This window comes from Podarcis filfolensis (genome assembly GCF_964270895.1).
Source record: "Podarcis filfolensis genome assembly, chromosome: 17".
Lineage (NCBI taxonomy): Eukaryota > Metazoa > Chordata > Lepidosauria > Squamata > Lacertidae > Podarcis > Podarcis filfolensis.
The window spans coordinates 36,686,125-36,708,953 of NC_139621.1; the positions used below are offsets into that span (position 1 = coordinate 36,686,125).

The 22,829-nt window shown below is 43.7% G+C and overlaps 1 protein-coding gene across 9 annotated transcripts in view; it reads right to left on the reverse strand.

Moving 5' to 3' along the window:
- Positions 1–9,706: 9,706 nt before the first annotated feature.
- The window catches only part of PCGF3 (polycomb group ring finger 3), a 54,480-nt gene continuing 41,357 nt past the window's right edge, over positions 9,707–22,829 (reverse strand). For 8 of the 9 annotated variants that reach the window (XM_083593962.1, XM_083593964.1, XM_083593961.1 and 5 more), the window contains 4 exons: positions 21,900–21,988; positions 19,848–19,985; positions 16,015–16,095; positions 9,707–15,787 (listed from right to left, as the gene is read on the reverse strand). In XM_083593962.1, coding sequence (XP_083450088.1) covers positions 15,740–15,787; positions 16,015–16,095; positions 19,848–19,985; positions 21,900–21,988 — 356 coding nt within the window. In that variant the 3' untranslated portion in view covers positions 9,707–15,739. Of the gene's footprint in view, positions 15,788–16,014; positions 16,096–17,561; positions 17,726–19,847; positions 19,986–21,899; positions 21,989–22,829 lie in introns of those variants that run through there. The other variant, XR_014543028.1, reaches the window with a different exon arrangement.

Below are 22,829 nucleotides of genomic sequence, written 5' to 3' on the forward strand. Positions count from 1 at the left end.
TTTGGTCAAACTCATGCTGGTAGCTTCGAGAACACTGTCCCACCATCTCGTCCTCTGCCGTCCCCTTCTCCTTGTGCCCTCCATCTTTCCCAGCATCAGGGTCTTTTCCAGGGAGTCTTCTCTTCTCATGAGGTGGACAAAGTCTTGGAGCCTCAGCTTCAGGATCTGTCCTTCCAGTGAGCACTCAGGGCTGGTTTCCTTAAGAATGGAGAGGTTTGATCTTCTTGCAGTCCGTGGGACTCTCAGGAGTCTCCTCCAGCACCATAATTCAAAAGCATCAATTCTTCGGCGATCAGCCTTCTTTATGCTCCAGCTCTCACATCCATACATCACTACTGGGAAAACCATGGCTTTAACTATACGGGCTGCCTTTAGATGTCTTTTAAAAGTTCGGTAGTTATTTTTCTCTTTGACATCTGGTGGGAGGGTGTTCCACAGGGCGGGTGCCACCACTGAGAAGGCCCTCTGCCAGGTTCCCTGTAACTTGGCTTCTCGCAGCGAGGGAACCGCCAGAAGGCCCTTGGCGCTGGACCTCAGTGTCCGGGCAGAACGATGGAGGTACTTCACATTCACAGTACTTTACATTCCCCCTTGATAGTGCTGAGAGGCTCTCAAAAGAACGTACAAAATAATTCTCACACTTAAAAAAGGATACCCAAGGCTGGCATCGGGAACAGAAACGTCCTGATGTCACGATTATCCGGGTGGCATTTTTCACCTTCAACCATAGTTTCTTTTGGCGAAGCTGGCAGGTCTCAACTCAGTGCATGAGGGAATCAAGCTTCCCCTCACAGGCAGTTGGCATTGCCATCAATAGTGGGACCAGCAACTTTGCATTTAAGGGCAAACCTGCCTAATTCGCACTCACCAGCGCAATACATGAATTGAAACACAGCTGCCCTTCCAAATCTGCACTTCTCAGAAATTTGCAATGCCAAGTAACATGAAAATACATATATTAGGGTAAAGGGTGCTTTGAAATGCATGTGTCTGTGAAAATAGCATAAAAATGCACTATGTAGAGGGGAAGTTGCTTTGGGGCAATGTGTTTATGATGGGAAATTCGCACTCAAATGCTGGTGTGGAGACGCCGAGAGCTGAATTTAAGACTGGAAAAACGAGGAACAGAGGAAATCCAGAGAGATCTGCCCATCCCTGCAACCAAGTGTTGCAATGCGATGCCAAACCCAGGAGAGTGAATGTTCAGAGTTTCATCCAGACTGGAAAATAAGCTTTGTAATGCTATCGAGGTCTTTGGGAAGGGATTGAAAGAGGAGGAAAGGAACGCCATTTTCCTCCCCACCCGCCAGACAACCATTCTGCCCTAGCCAGCTCCTGAGGTGCTTAGGGGCTCATATTTGAGGGTGGTTCAGTCCCATATCTGAACATTTTATTGCTCTGTAACAAGAGGGGTGGAACTTCTGGGCAGTGACAAGGATGAAATGTCTCCTTGTTCTTCTCCTTCGCCTAAAGATGCCTCCATATTGCACTGGGAGCAGAGGAGTTTTTCCTACCCTCATCGTGGCACTCATCTTCCTCAGCCCTAAAGGTAAAGGTAAAGGGACCCCTGATCATTAGGTCCAGTTGTGGCCGACTCTGGGGTTGCGGCGCTCATCTCGCTTTATTGGCCGAGGGAGCCGGCATACACCTTCCGGGTCATGTGGCCAGCATGACTAAGCCGCTTCTGGCGAACCAGAGCAGCGCACGGAAACACCGTTTACCTTCCCGCTGGAGTGGTACCTATTTATCTACTTGCACTTTGAGTGCTTTCTAACTGCTAGGTTGGCAAGAGCAGGGACTGAGCAAGGGGAGCTCACCCCGTCACGGGGATTCGAACCGCCGACCTTCTGATCAATGAGTCCTAGGCTCTGTGGTTTAACCCACAGCGCCACCAACGTCCTCAGCCCTAATCTCCCTCAAATTCATTGGATGATCTCTTTTATTATAATGGTTTTTAATTTTTTTAAAAAAAACCTTCTCCCCTCCTCTCTCGCCATACCATTCAGTATTTTATTAATCTCTGTAATATCTACCCCACTCCACAATTGCCATCATTCTTCTAACCTCAATTCCCATCTCTGTCTCTTCCAGCCTTTAAGCTGTAGCTGGTTTTTTTGGAATGAATTTAATTGGGTTGCTGAAATCAGCAGTGCTGTTTTGCTATAATGTTTAAGTTCTCCAGGGGACGGTTGCTGCTTTAATGTATTTGCTGGCTATTTACTATATTTATTCAATTTATTACTATAGTTTTAAAGTATGTTAACCATACGTATTTAGCCAAAGATTAATGCCTTTTACATGTGATTGCATTACAACCGTTTCACCTGGGTGCCATGTGAGAAAGTTCGTTTTTAAATAATGTTTTAAAGTAACTTCTGAGACATGCCTACAGGCCCAACCAATCCTCTGTGCTGGACAATAGGTGTGGTGTGAATAACACGCCCACAGGAAAATTTAAACCAACAACCAATTTTGCTTTTCCTAAAGGTGTTGTTTTTTTTGTAAGGTAGTCATTTATACATTTATTATAAAGATATTAAAGGGGGGGCTAAAACAGTTTGAACAATTAACCATAAGAGCAAATGAAAATAGCCTAAGAAAACATGTCCAGCTACACTGTTTGAGAGCCCATGCACTAACTGTTAGTTTCTGTTTTGCCACTGAGCAGCTGCGTGGAGTCACAGGACTCTGTTTACATTCCTGGGATTCCATACTATTGGAGTCTCACAGGAAAGGAGACGGGATGTGACGTTAGTGGTTTCCTGTTTCCTTTGTTCCTTTGTTCAGTTGCTCTCTGCTCTCTGAGAGAGAGGATGTATATTTCTTTGCTCTCTGTGTAGCTAGAAAATAAAGCATAGCTATATAGCTCATACTGTCTCATCCTTCCCTGTGCTGGGAACTCTGCTGGGAAGACGTGCCTTGGAGCCTCATCAAAGGCTCAAGGTCGTTAAACACGTTGGGAGGCGATTCCGAAGATGAGCCTTATCAGCTTGGCCGAGCTGAGATTCCGACACTAACTCCCCCGGGAGCCAGCCCGTAAATAAAGAGACATGACAACGATGTATGGGATAAAAATAGGCCACAACTTTATTGATTTCCGATGTCTGAAACCTTGGCCTAGGAATTGTTGGGTCTGAGGATGTGCAGGGCAGACAGGTGTTGTGAAGGGGACTGCAAAACGAGAATTTACACAGCATGCCCCCTCCACTTCATCCGACGTAGGGAGTTTGACCGAACGCCACCACTCAGGGCCAGTGACTCCTGCAATCAACCCTTTAAAGGGCCCTGCAATGGCGCCATATGAGAGTGCATAATAATGCTACCCCCCATTCCAAAGATAGACCATAGGATACCGTCCAAGGCCTAAAACAGCCAAAGTTGTGACAATTGCTACGGGGAAGGCAAAACCTGCAGAGCAGGGAAAATTCCTTCCCGGCTCTGGGAAACAGCAACCACTGTGCCACCGTAGCAACGGCCGCAGACCTGGGAAGGAAAAGGTTAGCCTGCAAGAAAAAGCACATTTAGGTTAGAGGGAGAGGTGGGTGGGTCGGTGGGTGACGCTCCAAAGACCGGATGGGTGAAAGGGCGACTGGAGCCCTACTTACCTGGCTCTCGTTCCACCCCCCCAGCCTGCAGCCGATTGGCTAGCCGGGGAGGGAGCCGAGTGACGGCCAGCACACAGAGGGGTTTCACCCTGGCACAGGAAGCCCACGCCAGGTTGCAAACCCCGGCCACTGCTTGATGTGAGCGGTAATTCCCTACTTGAGCCATTTCCAGCCCTTTCCAGTAAGCTTCTGTCACCTGGGTCCACTGCAGCCCTCTGGCCTCGTTCCTCTGATTTCCTTTTCTCTTTCTCCATTAGGTCCAGTCGTGGCCGACTCTGGGGTTGCGGCGCTCATCTCGCTTTATTGGCCGAGGCAGCCGGCGTACAGCTTCCAGGTCATGTGGCCAGCATGACTAAGCCGCTTCTGGCTAACCAGAGCAGTGCACGGAAACGTCGTTTACCTTCCCGCTGGAGCGGTACCTTATTTATCTACTTGCACTTTGACGTGCTTTCGACCTGCTAGGTTGGCAGGAGCAGGGACCAAGCAACGGGAGCTCACCCCGTCACCGGGATTCGAACCGCTGACCTTCTGATCGGCAAGTCCTAGGCTCTGTGGTTTAACCCACAGCACCACCCGTGTCCCTTCTCCAACCATATTCTAACTCTAATCCTATTGGCCAGCTTTATTCAGAGATATTATTTTCACTCTCCCTCCCACTTAAGACAGGGGCGGGTATCCTGTGGCCGTCCAGATGTTATTCAACTCCCATCATCCCAAGTCATGACGAACAATGGTCAGGGATGGTAAGAATTGGAGCCTAATGACATCTGAAAGACCGCAGGTCCCACATCCACCCTCTTGGTCAATCAGAAGGGCACTAGCGTGCCATTTCCTTTTCTCAAATCGCTTTGGATTCTTTATCTCCCTTTTTAAACTTCAGGTTTCAATGCCCCCTCAAGTGTCACACGCCCATCGTAGGCCGAACTTTTGACTTTCCCGTGCAAGGCAGTCTCCCGTGCTCTGAGAGCCAGTGTGGTATAGTGGTTAAGAGCGGTGGACTCGTAATCTGGTGAACCGGGTTCGCGTCTCCGCTCCTCCACATTCAGCTGCTGGGTGACCTTGGGCTAGTCACACTTCTCTGAAGTCTCTCAGCCCCACTCACCTCACAGTGTGTTTGTTGTGGGGGAAGAAGGGAAAGGAGATTGTTAGCCGCTTTGAGACTCCTTAGGGTAGTGATAAAGCGGGATATCAAATCCAAACTCTTCTTCTCAACCAAAAGCTACCATTCTTCAACAAAAAACAAATCTCAAAATGGTGGAACAAGTTCCTCCAACACCAAGCGACAGCAACTTGCCAAGCTCTCGGACAGAGGGTCTTTCTCATGTATGGAATCTGGAATCCTTTAACTGGATATACTAATGACTGGAACTGGGATCTTTGGTATGCAATTCATGCCCTCTGCTACTGAGCAATGGCCTCACCCTGATGCTTCTGAACCTTCCACAATCCATTCATAGCAGGAGCACTATTGGTCAATGAAGTGCTGAGTGCTCTCAAAAAAACGAATGTATTAATGTTACTTCTACGTTTATTAAAGTGTACATCGCTACCAAGTTTACCAGCGAGCTTATTTGAGCCCTCTTTGCCTATCAAACAATTGCTTTGGCATATCAGTCTTTCCAAACTAATGCTTACCTGCCCCTCCTCTTAATTTGAAATACTTTGTAAGTACCAACTTCACTACACCCTCTATAATAGGCTACAGAAATTGTTTTTGTCAATTGCCATCTTGCAGACTACTTAGAAAATATACAGGAGATTTATTCAGGCTGAAGCAGCATGAAAATGTCATAGAATATAAATTATACCCTGCATTGTTCAAGTAATTTAATTGGGTGTGATTCAGTTGGACTAAAATAGCTTGATTTGTGGGTGAACGTACACGACAAATAATCTATAACAAAGGAGAGTGACATACAAGATAAATAAATAAATTATAAATCCAGGTCTCCTGTGCAGTTCTAAAGACTAATTATGGAATGAGGCAAACGGAAACATGTTTGAAATGGACCGGATTACACACCTGCATTTACGGATGTAAGAGATTGAATTTTGCATATCCATATTAGAAAGTTGCCGCAGAAGGACAATCATGCACTATAATCCCAGGAAAGTGAGCATTACTGGTAGCCCACTAGCGCCACCATTTGGGAAAATCAAATATCACCAAATATTGCTACATAAATGCAGAGATTCCCAAAACACATGCCAGGCACACGAGCGTGCAACCAGAGGGGCTGAGGTGTTCATTTGCATAATTTTTAGGTTTCATAGAATTAGGGACCCCCTTGCCACCCTCAGATAGTAAGCAGATGTTTGATTTATTACCTGCCCTCCAGCATTAGTTGCAGCAACTTAAAAATACAATATTAAACAGTTTAAAAGCCCAGAGTGGCTGGGGAAGCCCAGCCAGATGGGCGGGGTATAAATAAATTATTATTATTATTATTATTATTATTATTATTATTATTATTATTATTATTATTATGAAGTTACTAGCTCATGGAGTACTGCGGCCAAGTTGTCTCTTGTCTAAAAGGTGCTTGAAGCTGGTGAACCAGTCAGAGATGGAAATAGCCCCTTCTGTCCACCGAGACCATATTAACCTCCAGGGACAACACTGAATGCAGGAGGAGCCCCCAAGCTAGGACCTGCTCCTTCTAAAGAAGTGCAACTTCATCCATAACATCTCCATCTTTTCAGGATTCGGTTTCATTTTATCGGCTCACATCCAGCCCATCCCTGACTCTGGTCCAGCACCTCAACCTCTCCTGATTCAGATGAAACAGAAAGATTGAGCAGAGTGTCTCCTGCATTTTGGTGACACCTCACTCCAAATCTCCTGAGGACCCTTCCCAGCAGCTTCAGGTAGATGTTGAATAGCATGGGGGACGAGGTGGAACCCTGTGGACGCTACAGGACAGTATCCACGGTGCTGAACAGGAGCCTCCTCCATACAGTGGTGCCTTGGTTTAAGAACAGTTTATGAACAACTTGGATTAAGAACGCTGCAAAGCCGAAAGTAGGTGTTTTGGTTTGTGAACTTTGCTTTGGAAGCAGAACATGTTTCACTTTCTGTTGAGTGTGTTCCATTTGAGTCCCCCGCTGCTATGGGAAAGCACAACTTGGTATAAGAACGCTTTGGTTTAAGAACGAACTTCCGTAACAGATTAAGTTCGTAAACAAAGATACCACTGTAACTACTTTCTGGAAACAGTCCTGGGGGTAGAAATGGAACCAATGAAGTATGGTGCCCCCAGCCTCTACCTCCCTGAGCTGCTCTATGAGAATACCATAGTCAATTACAGTGGTACCTCGGGTTAAGTACTTAATTCCTTCTGGAGGTCCGTTCTTAAACTGAAACTGTTCTTAACCTGAAGCACCACTTTAGCTTAATGGGGCCTCCCGCTGCTGCCGCACCACCAGAGCACAATTTCTGTTCTCATCCTGAAGCAAAGTTCTTAACCCGAGGTACTATTTCTGGGTTAGTGGAGTCTGTAACCTGAAGCGCATGTAACCCGAGGTACCACTGTATATTGCAATTCACCCAGAGGTGGAGCACACTCTCTGCGATCTCCCCATCTCTCTCTTGACAGATGTCTTCAGCCAGGATGACCAAGGTGGTTTTAGTGCCATGACTGGGTCTGAAGCCAGAGTGAAATGGATCTAGATATTATCCTCCCAAGGATGCCTCAAAGTAGACTGCCAGTACTCTCTCAAGCACCTTGTCCAAAAAGGGCATATTTGCCACTGGGCAACAACGATGATGATGATGATGATGATGATATTATTTATACCCCGTCATTTGGCTTGGTTTCCCCAGCCACTCTGGGCGGCTCCCAACAGAATATTTTAAAAAAAACGATAAAACATCAAACGTTAAAAACTTCCCTAAACAGGGCTGCCTTCAGATGTCTTCTAAAAGTCAGATAGTTACTTATTCCCTTGACATCTGACAGGAGGGGGTTCCACAGGGCAGGCACCACTACCAAGAAGGCCCTCTGCCTGGTTCCCTGTAACCTCACTTCTCACAGTGAGGGAAATGCCAGAAGGCCCTTGGCACTGGACCTCGGTGTCTGGGCTGAACGATGGGGGTGGAGACGCTCCTTCAGGTATCCTGGGCTGAGGCCGTTTAAGGCTTTAAAGGTCGGCACCAACACTTTGAATTGTGCTCGGAAACGCAATAGTTGCTTAACATTTCAGAGTCTAGGGGGGTCCTCTTGAGGGGATGCACCACCAGCTCTTTCACAGCGAACGGTAACTCCCCTTCCTCTCTGGACCCTGGGAGACCTTCAACCTTCCCTGGTCCACAATTTGGGAATCTCTGGTCTCGTTGAAGGTCTGTATGGCCATTCAGAAAATCTTGTCTCACCAGATATTGCTCCTAAAATCTAAAAGATGTAATATTGCTAATGGTGTTGATAGGTTTATTTGTGGACTGCACTGCTGACAATAACACACTTTTCCAGCTTTGATTGTGAAAAGATGAAAGGAGTCTGAAGAGCAGCATGCGGAGAGAAAAACCAAGCGGAGTCAAGAACGTTCTTTGCTCCAGGATAAGATATTTTGTGCTACATCTATGCACTGATGTAAGGCACAGCAATCAGATCCCTCAAAAAATGAGTGTTTGCCATAGAAGATACATAGAGGTCAGCAAAAATCTGTTCTATTAGGAGATGAACTTCTCAGTAAGGCTGTACAACTTGCAACACACCAAGCCAAACACGATTCATCAGTTGTGGATGGCGGCCGCGCGAGCCCTTAGCAATTCCCCCAGGATAGGTAACCTAGAATCCTTCAGATGTCATCTTCCTAACTCCCATCAGCTCTGGTCACCATGGCCAATGGTGGCCAATGGCCAATAGTCCAACATCATCTGGAGAACCACAGGTTCCCTGCACCTGGCCTTCCCTCTCATTCAGGAATTTGTTGTTGCTCATCTGCTGTAGCAGAGAGAGGAGATCAATGCAGAATGCACAGAATGCACAAATCTCATTTCTTGTGTTCCAGGAAAGAAGCAAAATTAGGCAGAACAGTAAGCTTCTGTGGGCCTCCACCCATTGCTAATGTCCTGCATTCAGCTTGGTAGCTATGCTCATAGACTCATAGAAGAATTTGAAGGGACCCTGAGGGTCATCTAGCGCAGCCCCCGGCAATGCAGGAATCTCAACTAAAGCATCCATGACAGGTGACCATCCAACCTCTGCTTAAAAACCTCCAAAGAAGGAGAGTCCCAAAGGAGTCCATTCCACTGTTGAACAGCTCTTACTGACAGAAAGTTCTTCCTGATGTTTAGTCGAAATCTCCTTTCTTGTAACTTGAATCAATTGGTTTGAGTCCTACCCTCCAGAACAGGATAAAACAACATACCCAACGGCCTGAACCATTCCTCTTGGTTTCCAGACCCTTCCTTGATCATCTTGGTTGCTCTCCTCTGCAAGCATATTAAACTATGGTGCTGAGAACTGGACACATGCAGTGATGTTGGGACGAGGGGCAAAATACCTCGGTTTTTTAATGTCTCCATTGCTGAACATTTTGGTTTTCGAACGCTGTAAACCTGGAAGTAAATGCTTCAGTTTTTGAACATGCCTCGGAAGTTGAACATGCCACACAGCTTCCACTGAGTGCAACAACCTGAATGCCAGCTGTCGGCTATTGAGTTTTCGGTTTTCGAAATAGCTGTCAGCTATTGAGTTTTTGGTCTAGTTTCTACATACATTCGCCTCTGTCCTCCAGCCTGACTGGCAAGGGACATTATCAGAGCTTACTGAACACAAAACTGGCAATAGTCACACAAGCCCAGCTTGCTTTCATTCTCAGGGGTGTGGATTTATCCTTCTGCGAGCTAAACATTCACGTTCTTGAAAAGCAGGCCAAAAAAAATAGCCTTTTTTTTTTTTGCTTTTATTACAAGCATATAATATTAATTGGCAGAACACTGAATACAAGCTTCACTATCATAAAATCAAAACATTAAGCAATAATCCCCCAAAAGGCTTATCCAGACAAAAACTAGCCACCAATAGTACAAAAGTTACACAGCAACACAAAGCGTAAAAAAAATTGTAAACTTTCAAATGAAACCAAGCCAAAAAATATGATTTATTTGTTTTTAATACGGCAAGAATTTTCAGTAACTTAATTATGCCACAAAGTGAGGATAAAGGCTTAAACGGTTGCACTGGCTTATTGTCCCGTAACCCTAAATTTATCTCGTTGCAAGCGAATGGTATTCTTGACACTTGCCCTGTCACTTGGCTATTATCGCTGCCTTTTTAAATAGGGCATTTTGCAATACCCGAAGCCCAGCGGGTGTGCACAGTGCACCTTAGGTAACTTTCCTCACCCAAGTAAATGTGCCCATTCACACAAAACATTAGGAGGAGGAGGAACCATTCGTAGCTTTGACAGGTTCAATGCTCATGGGCATTCACAGAACTCCAGACAGGTGCAGTGGTCAGAACAACGCATTCAGCAACAGAACAAGGCCTGGAACCGAGATCTGCCACAGAGCTGCAAAACAGTAGGGTTAAGGGAACCAACTGCAGCAGAGGAGTAGGGTGGGAGAAAGTGCTTAACATTTCCTGCACCATTTTCCTCCTGCAATCTCCACTTCACCCCAGCCAGGGTTCCAGAAGCATGTTTGTAGGATTGTGGAGGCAAGTGGTCTGTAAGGGAAATGGTTAAGCAACACACACCAACACCCTGCTTCCTCCGCTGCAGATCTCCATCTTCTCTGCCAATTTGCAGCTGCTCAGCAGAAACCCTGGATCGCAAGGACCTGGTAACCCTGGCCTTTGTGAGTCACCTCCAGGGCACAATTTGTGCTCAACAAAGAGGGGAGGAATTCAAACGGCAGCAGCCAGTTTTTAGGGTTAGAAACCAATTCCTGGAGAATGTGCATTCAGCCACCACTTCCACTTAAAGCGGAAACTGCGTTTCTAAGCCAGCGGTATGCATCTTGCTAAAAAGGTTGCATTTCCTGTGCACATTTTGACTATAAGGTGAATACGTCCACTTGCAATTCTGGCATGCAATGGGGTCTGCCTGCACACCTCATCTTTTTACATTTGAAATTGGAGGGCACGTGTATATATGTTAAGTTAAGGTATCACGTGAAGTGTTTAAAACTGGAGCAATTACCTGAGGAAATACAGAAACAGATTTTTTTCTGTAAAATACAGTTTTAACCGTCTGCAGTAAATGCATTTCTTATGTACTGGTTAAAATATAAAGTTATCAAAGTTATTGTGTAGATGTACAAACTGGTTGGCTTTCTCCTGTTGCATTTAAATTTACAGCTCAGTTTCAAATCATTGCAAATAGGCTATGCTAATAGAGTTGTCATCCACTGGAAAAGAAACAGGACAGTGAATCTCCCAAGACTAATTAGATTGTTATGAAAACAATAAGAGCCAGATAAGCTTTCAAAAGGCTCAAATCCTACTGAGGGGGGGAAAAAATAGCACCATCATATTTTGAAGTCTGATATTTTAAAATGATTGCATTTCCCCTCCAAGGTTACAGTTTGCATCTGGAGCATTGCACAACCACTGAGAAATAAATATTTCCAGGTTAAATGGTATACAAATAAGAGAGCAATACCAGACATATTAATGGCACACAAAAAAAGATTCGGATAGGTTGCAAGTCTTGCCAATTTCTTCCACATTTTACATTTAAGAGTTTTTTGCCAAATCTTTTCGTTAAAAAATATTGCTGACAGGTAGTTCTTTCACACAGACACAACTCCCAAATGTCACTCTTAAAAATCCCAGGAAGGAAGGAAAAACAAAAAACAGAAGAGCCCATTTGAATGTACACTTAAACCCACCTACATTCCTTTTCAGATCTGTGGTTAGTAGATGCTACATTTAAAATCTTAAAGTTATGCCTAACAGAAGCATGTTTCAAACCTATTGCACAAAAAGCATAAAGTAATGCTCTTTATCCATACAAAACAAAAACATACTTAAAAAAAAAAAATCAAAGAAGGGGCCAAACTAAATATTACGCTAAATATGCAGCTGCTGTCATACATTATCACAGCTGTATCCTCCCTCTTTACTGCTCCGAAATATCTAGTACAACTTACCTGTGCCTCATGTAAGAGCATTCACCATTTCTCATATCATTGTCTGCCTCCGGAAGGGTGCAAAGAGATGCGAAATGGCAGGAGAGCACAAATAAGTAATCATAAACATTACAGAGGTGGGGAGAAGACTTGACACACGGCTGCCATTTTTGGTTGCAGCCACCCATTCAGCACAACATCCAGCCTGGCCCTCACAAAAAGAAGGAAGAAGCTTGTAAAAAACATCTCACAATTTCATTTTATATGCCCATAAATAAAGCTGGACCATCAAAACCAAAAAAATACTTAGATGGTAAAAAGTAAGATAGAATGCTTAAAATAGAATAAATAATTTTATAAAGTTAACTTTTAACCCCCCCTGCCCCAATCTTATTTAAAATTCAATATTATATATTCTGATTTCTCTATTTTAAAAGAAAATTATACCAAGCGAGAACATGAACCTGCGTTATGCTCGTCTCTTTTGTTGCTGAGGATAATGCAACAAGATAATTTTACTGCATTTATTTACCAGCGGTAAGCAGTCGTTTGAAAAAAAACAACAACAAAAAAAAAACCTCGAAAACCAACTTCACAGTAACTTTTATAGATCACTTATTCAACCAAATTGTGTGGCCTGAGCCACTCAAGCTGAAAATGATTCTAAGACCTAAAGCCAGAAGATCAACAGAATGTTTTGCCAACATAATCATTGTGCAACCTGCCCCTTAAAAACTTCACAGAAGAGAGACAATTTCTATCACAAGGATCTGCTCTGTTGGTATTCACTGTGGTTGTGTTTTTTTCTGATAAAACAAGTCAGCTAGGTCTTTGGAACAAACACACCCCAAGGAACTGAGTTTCCACAGAAAAAAAATGTATTCTAAGAAGCTGTTGAGAAAGAAAGAAAAACCCAAACATTTTCTGCCAAGGTTGTTTTCATCAGGCTGTTATAAAAGCAGAGATAAATACTCGCTGAAGAGCAGCAAAACCAGCTTAGGTGTCAACTGCTGGCTTTGGTTCCATGCACCTGCCTAGATATATATTTAAATATATTTATATAGCACCGTATCAAATTCAAGTGATTCAAAAATTTGCTAGAAACTTAGCAATACAGATTCTGTAGACTGCTGCAGTCAAGAGTTGTGGGGTTGTAGTTTGCATCTTGATACTATTTAATCCCTCAGTTTTAAGTTACACAGGATAACATTTATATTCCGTATTTTAAGATGGCATTGGTCATACAATTCAGCTGTGTATCTAGTCTGAGGTAGACTGAATAGTTGTATATGGTCATTTAACCCTCTAAAAGATTAATTGAATCAAGTGGGTATTGGACAAGGCTCCAAGCTTAAGGCTCACTAAGCAATGTTAGCCAATATGTTTTCAGATAGCACCATACGGCCTGTGAAATTGGGGAAAACCTTAAAGTTAAGACTCTTCTTTTTCCAGGGGCCTCACACAGTCCCATATAGTCCTCCACACTCCGCAAATCCATAGTCTTCCATTAACCAGTGCTTTCATTTTTAATATTGGAAGATACTTTCTGAACAATGGCAAGCAATAGCTTAACGTGAAATGGGAAATTGCTTTTCACAGAAGTATGGCCTTATTAAGAAGTAGAAGCTACAAATTTAAGGGAAATTATCCAGTGGAAAATTCTCCTGTGAACAGGATAAGTGCCCTAAATGTTTAGTGTAGTCTTTTGTGGTGCCCATTCATTTCAACAGGGCTTGCCCTGGAAGACCTTCCACAGAAAGAGTGTCCAGTGCCGTCTACTGCTAAGCCAAATCTCATCTAGTCATCTCAACATTTCCTACTTGCTCCCATTTCCACTTCGTTCCTCTAATTGACTCCTTTGACTTCCACCTATTCAGATTTGCCATGATAAAATCTGAGGTAACAAAGGCCACACTGCTCACCTTGGAAAGCTGGGCTCCTATCACACTGACGGGAGGAGCCAAAGGCATAGAGGAGGACAATGGCTGAAAGAAGCTGGGTGATGAATTTTAATTCTAGTTGATGACAGTAGAAAAATCAGGACTAGGGAAGGAAATGACTTAATTCCTAACTGAAGAGGTGGGGGAGGTCTAGCGGTGCGAGAATCATCCATTCAAGAAGATGAGAACAGTATTTTAACTTGAGTGTATGCTATTAACATAGATACTTGATCTCAATGTTATCCAGCAACTACCTGTTTTGGACTTCCGTTTGGTAAGGATTTGTTAAATGGTCCACATGTCATAATACACCACCCCCTTGTTGCACCCTATCTGGGCTTCTTCCACAAAGGAAAGTCATTAACCTGCACCCATTAATACAGAGCAAGAATGCTCAGAAAAACAAGTAGCAAAGATGGGCAAATTGCTATGGGCTAAGCATATTGGCTACTCAAGCATGTCTCCCTAAGTGGGGGAAACATCATCTCCCCCTCGACCTTCTTGCCGGTCTCTCTGAAACTCACCGCCTGTACATGACACTTATTCATTTGGCCGTTCTGTGCTTCTAGTCAAGCCCAAATCCCACCAGTAGCGGATTTTGAAGCAACAGAGATAGGAGAAACCTAACTCAAGGCAGCGTACTGCAAAACGGCAAAACATCATGGAAAGTGATGTACCCTCTTCCCTACCAGTCCCTGGGACAAATACAAGTCCCAGCCAAGCTGGTGCCTGATGGAGGAAAGGCAGGTTTCTGTACATGCAAAGAATACACATGGCTCTGTGCATGTATGTGCATGTGGGAGAGGGAAAACATGCCAGTACGTAGAGTTACGTGCAACAATGAGAGTATGCACACATGTTACTGGGTGCAGCCCAGACTGGACCATTTAAATGGCCCCCGATGAAAGGGCCTCACGTGCCCTTGACCAATGAAGGCTAGCATGCAGTTTATCACACACCCACTTTGTGCGTGGTGCAAACTTGCAGAAGTCACATCCGAACGCAAACTTTAAAAAAAAATAAATCTCAAGTTGCTTAAAGTGGAGCAGCATTTATCCTTTTTTAAGCTGTTCAATCCTCTATTGAGAGAGACAGTACTTACATAGTTTAGAGGGGCTAATGCATTCCTAGGGGCCTGGATTAAAAAATAAATAAAGATTTATAATTAAGGCCAGGAAGTACCACATTGCCATCTAAATCTGACCCCCATAAAGTTAATTGAGCAGAGAGTCAGGTGGACAGAACTGACTTACTAGGGAAACCAGAAACCAGAAAGAAAGTCAATGTACTAACGCATGTCGCCAAAGTGTGCTGTAGCATTAGTATTAGAGTGTTGTTCAAAAGGAACAAGACTGGAGTTCAAGTAGTTAAGGCTGCCAATGGCTTATTTCATTTACTGAAAGGCAAATCCCTCAGTCCAATATCAGCCCCAGCTCCGCAAGATCTATGTTCTAAATGCTCAGCACTTTTGATGTGACTGATAAAACCACGAATGGAAACAACTGAAAGTCTTCCGATAACCTCATCCAATGCATCAGCAAAGGAACCAAGGAGAACAGTCTAGAACAGTGAAACATAGGAGATTCACTGCCAGCCATTAGATCTTTGTCAATGTTAAATAATCTAGGAATGGCTTACTAACAGACAAGATGGCCGTGAGGTATAAAGAGACGGAAAATCTTGCAAAAAAAATTTGCCACATTTAAGTTACGTTGTGAAGCAACACAAAAGTGGCTTGGGGCAACAAATTCGAAATTCATCTCCTTCACAACACTTTAAACCTATTTTGCGTCTTTGCAAGATGATGACCAAGAACTGAGCTACACACAGGGAACTGTGAAGTGTTTTCAATGTCTGTAAACTTCGTGCTGGTAGTGTCCTCTCGAGTTGCGATATCCTTTTTTTTTTTTTGTAGAAAAAAGTATAAATATTTTTCTGTCCAGAAAGTCAGGTTAATGCATCCCTCAGAGAAAGATTCAGGGTGGTTGAACAGGAGAGCACTACTGTTCTCGGGAATGATTTCTGCTGGTCTGTGTCACGGGTCAATTGCGTGATGCACTAAGAAGGTGCCCGATGATAGTCTCTGCAAAAAACCGTCCAGAAGGACAAAATAGTTCTTACAGCAAGTCCATTTTGGGTCTGTAATGTAGCAGTAGAGGTGCTTTCTGAAAGATAAAATAATACACCTGCTTTTAGTAAATAGCTAATGCAATCAAAGTTTAGTGTAGAATGTAAGCAATTTATGTATCAAAATGGAAATTAATTTAAACCAATCATGGTCAACTTCTTTTGCATGTGTGTGTAGGGAGGTGGGTTTCCTCCCCAGTAAGTTTGTTTGGAGGCTTTAATCTCAAAAGTTAAATGCATCAAGTTAACCACAAATATAGCATACCTTAAATCTCCATCTCGTAACAACTACAAATTTGAGAGTGTGGTCCTTGCCCAGAATTTCTTCATTGCATAATATATCCAGCTAATAAAAACAGAAGTATTTCATTTACTTATCAAACACAAATTGGCACAAATCCTGACACAATTTTAAACAGTAAAATTAAAGAAAATGGCGGTTTAAATGTAAACTGTAATCCCTTTATAGGCAAAATAGATGTTGCTTCAAAGAATCCCTATAAGGATCTTCAGAAGACAATTTGGAAGTCTTTTCCAATACAGTAAACCCATTTAGAGCTCAAACTCTAGGCCACAGGACAAATTACATAACAAGGATATGTCTCTATCTGTCTCTATCACTGAGCTTGCCAGGCAGCGCAGGGATAATATTTGGGCACCCACTGGGGTTGCATGACTCAGGGCATGAACTGCATTCTATAGTCTCTGTTGGTGTGCAGAACAATAAAGGGATAGGTCACAATCTGTGTTGTGCTCTACAGCAGACCAGAAGCTCTGCCCTTGTGGAAAATAAACAAAAGCCAGAGTGTGTGGAAGTTATCAAAATGAGCATGTGCAAAGTTATGAGCGTGCCTGCTTGAAGCAACTGTGAAAGGAAGGGATGAGGGAGGTCTGAATGAAAAAGCAGATAAAAAGAGTGTCATTTTAGCTCCCAGACAGGATTCACTAGGAACAAAAAAGAAGTTTGCAGAAGTCACCAGTAAATACCCAATTGTCCAGGGGCAAACTAGACCATTACTAAGCATTTAACCCTATGTATGAAGCAGTTGATAAGAAACAGCAATAAAAAAGGGAGGGGGAGGAAAATGGCAAATTGTGCCTCATTAGATATTTGATGGCCAATTTTGATTGTCTGGCTGCCTTCATCAGAATCAGAGCGTCTCATACATCCATATCATGAATATTAAGGTGTAAACTATTATATGGTCCCAAAACATCCAGCTTTAGATGTCTCAACATAGGTCTGGTTATACCTTCTACTTTATCCTTCTGTCTGTCACTTTTGTCTAGACCTGCAAGACCAGACACACAGGGCGTGCACACAATTTATATAGAGACCACCTCAGAAGTAGCCACCCAGCCGCGGGGAAAATCTTGTTCAACAGGTTTATCCAATGTGAAGCAGGAAATCCATTCCCACACCCTAGGAGCTGATTGGACAAGCTCAGCCACGCACTTTCCCCTTGTCAGGTTACCTGCACCTCTCACACCTGATCTTGACTCTGCCCTTAGAGCAGATGGCTCTCAAGGGATGTCCAGAGCACTGCCTAGTCCTGTTCTGTTGGATGAGTTTTGGTTGTTAAGGCTCAAGGATGTGGACAAGATGCTTGGACTGGTCTGGGTGACCGCTTGCGCTCTGGACCCTTGCCCCTTGTGGCTGATAAAATCTAGCAGAGAAGGGGAAGCTGGCTGGACCAGGGAAGTGATTAATGCCTCCTTATGAGAGAAGGTGATCCCTGCCTGCCTGAAGGAGGCAGTGGCAAGACCACTCCTTAAAAAGCCCTCCCTGGATTCAAAAATCTATGCAATTACCGGCTAGTTGCCAATCTCCCCTTCCTGGGCAAGGTTCTTGAGCGGGTGGTTGCGGACCAGATCCAGGCACTTTTGGAGGAAACTGATTTTCTAGATCCATTTCAATTGGGGTTTAGGCCCGATTTTGTCACAGAAACTGCTTTGGTCGCCCTGGATGATGACTTCTGTCAGGAGAGAGACAGGGGAAATGTGTCCTCTTAATTCTCCCCAACCTCTCAGCAGCTTTCGATACCATCGAGCATGGTATCCTTCTGGAGCGACTGTCCAAGTTGGTGATGGGTGGTAGCACTGCTTTGCAGTGGTTCTGGTTCCCTCGCTGCGAGAAGTGAGGTTACAGGGCCTTCTCGGTAGTGGCGCCTGCCCTGTGGAACGCCCTCCCAGCAGATGTCAAGGCAATAAACAACTATTTTACTTTTAAAAGACAACTGAAGGCGGCCCTGTCTAGGGAAGTTTTTAATGTCTGATGCTGTATTGTTTTTAATATTCAGTTGAAAGCCACCCAGAGTGGCTGGGGAAACCCAGTCAGATGGGCAGGGTATAAATAATAAATTATTATAATATTATTATTATTCTGGTCCTACTTGGATGGTCACTGCTAGAGGGGGGTGCTTGGAGAGTGCTCTTTGGCCCTGTAGACCCTTCAATGTGGGGTTCATCAGAGTTCAATTTTATCCCCTATGCTGTTTAACATGAAACCACTGAGTGGAGTTATCCAGAGTTTTAGAGTCCACTGTCGACAATATGCTGATGACACATGGCTCTGTTCTTCCTTTGCATCTGTAGGTGGGGCAGTGAATGTGCTGGACCCTCGTCTTGCCTTGGCAATGGACTGGATGAGAGCCAACAAACTGAGGCTCAATCCAAAAAAGACTGACACACTGTTAGTGGTTGTATCTCTAGGCCAGATGGATGGGAGGTGGCCTGCTCCTGATGGGCTTACACACCCTCTGAAGGAACAGGTATGTAGTTGTCATTTGAGGCTCAGGTGGTCTCGGTGGTGCGGAGTGGCTTCCATTAGCTTCGGTTGGTGACCCAACTGCTCCCCTACCTGGACAGGGATAGTCTAACTTCTGTGGTCTATGCTCTTGTAACATCTAGGTTAGATGAGTGCAACACAGTAGGGCTGCCTCTGAAGAAAGTTCAGAAACTTCAGCTGGTGCAGAATTCGGTGGCCTGGTTGCTCAGTGAAGCAAGACGGTTTGAGCGTATTACACCGACTGCAATGGTTGCCAATTAGTTTCCCGGCCCAATGCAAAGTGCAGGTTTTGATCTATGAAGCCTTAAACTGCTCAGGACTACAATAGCTCAAGGACACCTCTCCCCATATGAACCAACTCGGACCCTGCCATCACCATGAGGCCGTTCTTTGAATGCCCCCTCCACAAGAGATCTGGAGGGCAGCAACACAAGAATGGGCCTTTTCTGCGGTGGCTCCCCATTTGTGGAATGTTTTCCCCAGAGAGGCTCCATGGCCTTTTAAATGTGTTTGTGGGAGGAGGGTTATTGGTTTGGTTTTGTTCTTATTTTATTACGTATTTTGTCTTTTCGTGTATTTTTATGTTGCGAGCCACCTCGTGAACTTCGGATGAAGGTTGGTAAACAAATTTAATAAATAATAATTATAACAAGCTACAAAGCCACCTAAATTCTAGAGGGTGAGGTATCAAATTGTGGCATTCAGCTTGCACAACAGACTTCCACTCATGCAAACATTACTTCCCTTCTCCCCACCCCCCACAGCACTCTGTGTGCCCCTAAAATCTGCTCCACAAGTTTAGGGGACCTGCTGGAGCTGATTTTTTTGTTTTTAAAGCACATTTCTAAGCTGCACAGTATGAATGAAAGCCTGAGGTTATCTCCGCTGTTTTTGCTTAAAAAAAACTTGAAAAAGTAGAAGGCCTAGGACTTCAACAGTCAGGACAGGTTGTCACTTAGTACAAACCTCTACCCCAAACCTCTTAACAGCCAAGTCTCCCTATAGATGCTAAAAAGAATGGTTCAAATGGAAATAGCAGGTGAAGGAAGAATAGTGAAATATGACTAATACCGAAAAGCTTCAGAACCAATTCTAAGAGAAAATCTCATTTGTTATACCTATAGGAACTATTTCAAGATACCAACACTTTCTATTCATCAAGCTATTTCTGTCTCAGAAAGAAAAGAAAAACCTATCATTTGTAAAGTGATGTTCTATTTTTTCAAAAAAAAAGAGTTGCAAGATCATTTTAAGAACACAACACAATCGTATGTTTGTTCTTTGTATGGATAATTTTTTATAAAGTTTACCTCATTAAAAGAAGAAAGATTAAGCTTTTTGGCAATGAACTTCTTTAGATGTAAGACTGTAGCTTGTGCAGAGCAGCGAATCCATTTTCTCTTCAATCCACGCAATTTGCTGCTGTTGCATTCTAAGCAGATGCTTACCTTTGCGGGGGGGAAACAAGCAGCCAACACAAGTTAATAGGGGTTCCCTTCTAAGTCCCCCTTTTTTCAGTGGCAAAAAGGTTGAGAAACTGAACTAAGCAAGGATTCATTTTACATAAAATGAAGGTACAAATAAATCAGCTGTAGAGCACATTCTTGGAACACAGGAGAGGTCCCAGTTTCAACCACTGACATCTCTTGCTTTAGAAGAGTCAGGGAGCAGGTGACGACAGAGAGCTCAGTCTGAGAGCATGGAGAACCACAGCAAGGTGGAGTAGTGAATACTGGGATAGATGGAGAAGCAGTCCAACCTCCCTATGTTCCTAGGGAGCAGCTACATCATGGGTACCAACTGACAGGTACCGATGGAAGCATGCAACTTCCACATATCAAAGAGTCATGCAAGAGATCTATACCTTCCAAGACCAGAACTGCTGTTCACCACCAAACTGGGACAGGTATGTGTTTTTGTTGGTGGAGGCTCCGCATACTGGAGGCAGCTTCACATGGTGATGTTGTTCAGGTGGTTCGGTGAAGACCGTGCTGGCCTCCTACCTAGGTAAAGCACTGCATCTTTAGTTTTCCTCTACAGAAACCAAGTAGTTTCTTACACTGGGATGTGCAAACTCCAGGACCAGCTCCTCTACATTTGCCCACTCCCCTACGGTGTGCTGCTAAATCCATGTCCGTTTGGATCTGTAACTCTTCCCAGGATTTATAGCTGTCTTGTACATCTAAACAAAAAAACAAACACGAAATGGCCCTTCCAGTTCTACCTCTATGATCCATGGAGTCGAGGGATTTGGCTTTCAGCAAAACCCTGAGCATATGAGGCTGCCTTATGATACCAGACTACTGCTCTATCTAGTCAACTGTTGTCTGTTCTGAGCAGCAGAGGTTATCCAAGGTCTCAGAAGGCTATCCTTCCTGCACCTGCTGCCCAAGGATCTATTTCAGCAGGAGACGCAGGGGATTAAACTCAAGACTTCCTGTGTGCAAAATGTGCTCTACTGCTGAGGTATGGCCTCTCCCAATTTCAAACATCAGAGATACTCGAAACAGTCACATCATTGCCTTCTTCAAAACGAACTCAAACAGCAAAATTATGAAATGCTTAAACAAAAAGATTCATTGTTTTTCCTTGCAGTAGGAAATGCTGAATTTCATTAACAAGAAATGAAAGTTAGGGATGAAATAACAGTTTATCTAAGTAGCTACATTTCCACAGCTGCTGAAGCCAGGTGACAGACCAGCTGGCAGGAATAAACTACACGTGTAGAAACAGTCCTAAAAGGCAGTGATTTGAAAAGCCAACTTCTCCAGAGCAGAAACAGAAGCAAAGTGTACAAAGAAGATTGCATCAATTATTCAACTGGTATATGGAGTTTTCGGAGCCACAACCAACCACACTAGGATGACAGGAAACAAAACCTGGCTACAGGTGATTGCAGCGAAGGGTTCAACACTTTCAAAGAATCATAATACCCAGCAAGCATAGCCTGCTTTCGTTTTAGAAACTGAGTACTCACTCGATGAGAAACTTTTGAAACTCTGGGCAGTATCCAAATAAGTGCTCCACTAGCAAAAGGATTAATGTGTCTGCAATGGAACTTCGCCTCCTCTCCCCACATGCCTTCCTGTGCCCTTCCCAAATTTGCTCTGGAAGATTGGGGGGGGGAACCCGGAATACATGCAGGGGACACACTGAGCAGATGGAAAGGTAGGGGAAATTCTACTGCGCAGCATCTTGTTGGACACCACTCTCTCTTAACAATGAACACACCCATCGTAGCATCTCTAGCTACTCACACAAATGCCTTCTTTGAAAAGGTACAATGTTATCTCCTAGCTGGTTCTATCCTGAAACCAAAAGCTAAACATCTACTTAATTGAAAGGATGTATTTAAACAGTACCTGCTCATCACTTCTATGATAATCATTATCTTCTTCCTGTTTCTCTTCCGACGTTTCTTTGTTTGTACTCTCATCTGCTTTTGTTTCCCCTTATGAAAAAAGCAGAGAGCATCTGTGACAAAGTTGAAGACTCTAAAGATATCAAATTCACATATGAAATAAATGCAAGAAGTCCTCAGCCCTTTCAGATGTAGCTCTAGCAGCTACAATAAATTCATTGAAAGTTTTTTTTAAAAAAAAACTCTCAAGATTCTGATAGGTTATAAGATCTTTAGATAATTCCACCAACAACCTGATTGTGCTCTTGCTGCTTTTAATGAAAACTGTTTACCAGCAAAGCCACCAAAACTCAGACTTTTCATCCCAACATAACATTTACACATTCTTCTCATTGCAACACCTCGGATATTTCAAAAGATCAGGCTAAACTGCACACAATTTCCATTTCCTGTTTCTGACTGAAACATCTGGAGATTTAAAATTAGAGTATACCAGAAAGAGAGAACAGGAAGCCAGAAAACAAATCTGGCCACACTTTGCCCCTGATCATAACCACTATCAGCTAATTTGTCCCCAGCAGAGATGTAGGGAAAGGGTTCTTTATTCTGCTCCTCTTCAGAGTCAGAGGCTGTGTAAGAGTTCTCTCCTTACACTCAAGCCCTTCATGAAGCTAAATCGTTTGGGGCGGCATATTTACCTGCAAAGCCATGAAGGTCCTTGCAACACTGGCGTTCTGTTTTGACAAGCTGTACTGGAGCAGCACAATCAACCCCAAACACAAGGTTATATGGCACAGCCAATTTTACATTAGATTTATTTTAGAGCTTCCCAGTTAGTGAGATGCGGACAGCCAACTCTGCCCAACTGCCAGGAACCACACACACACCTGGCCCCTAATGCCTTGAACTTGTGTCGCATAAGAACATCCCA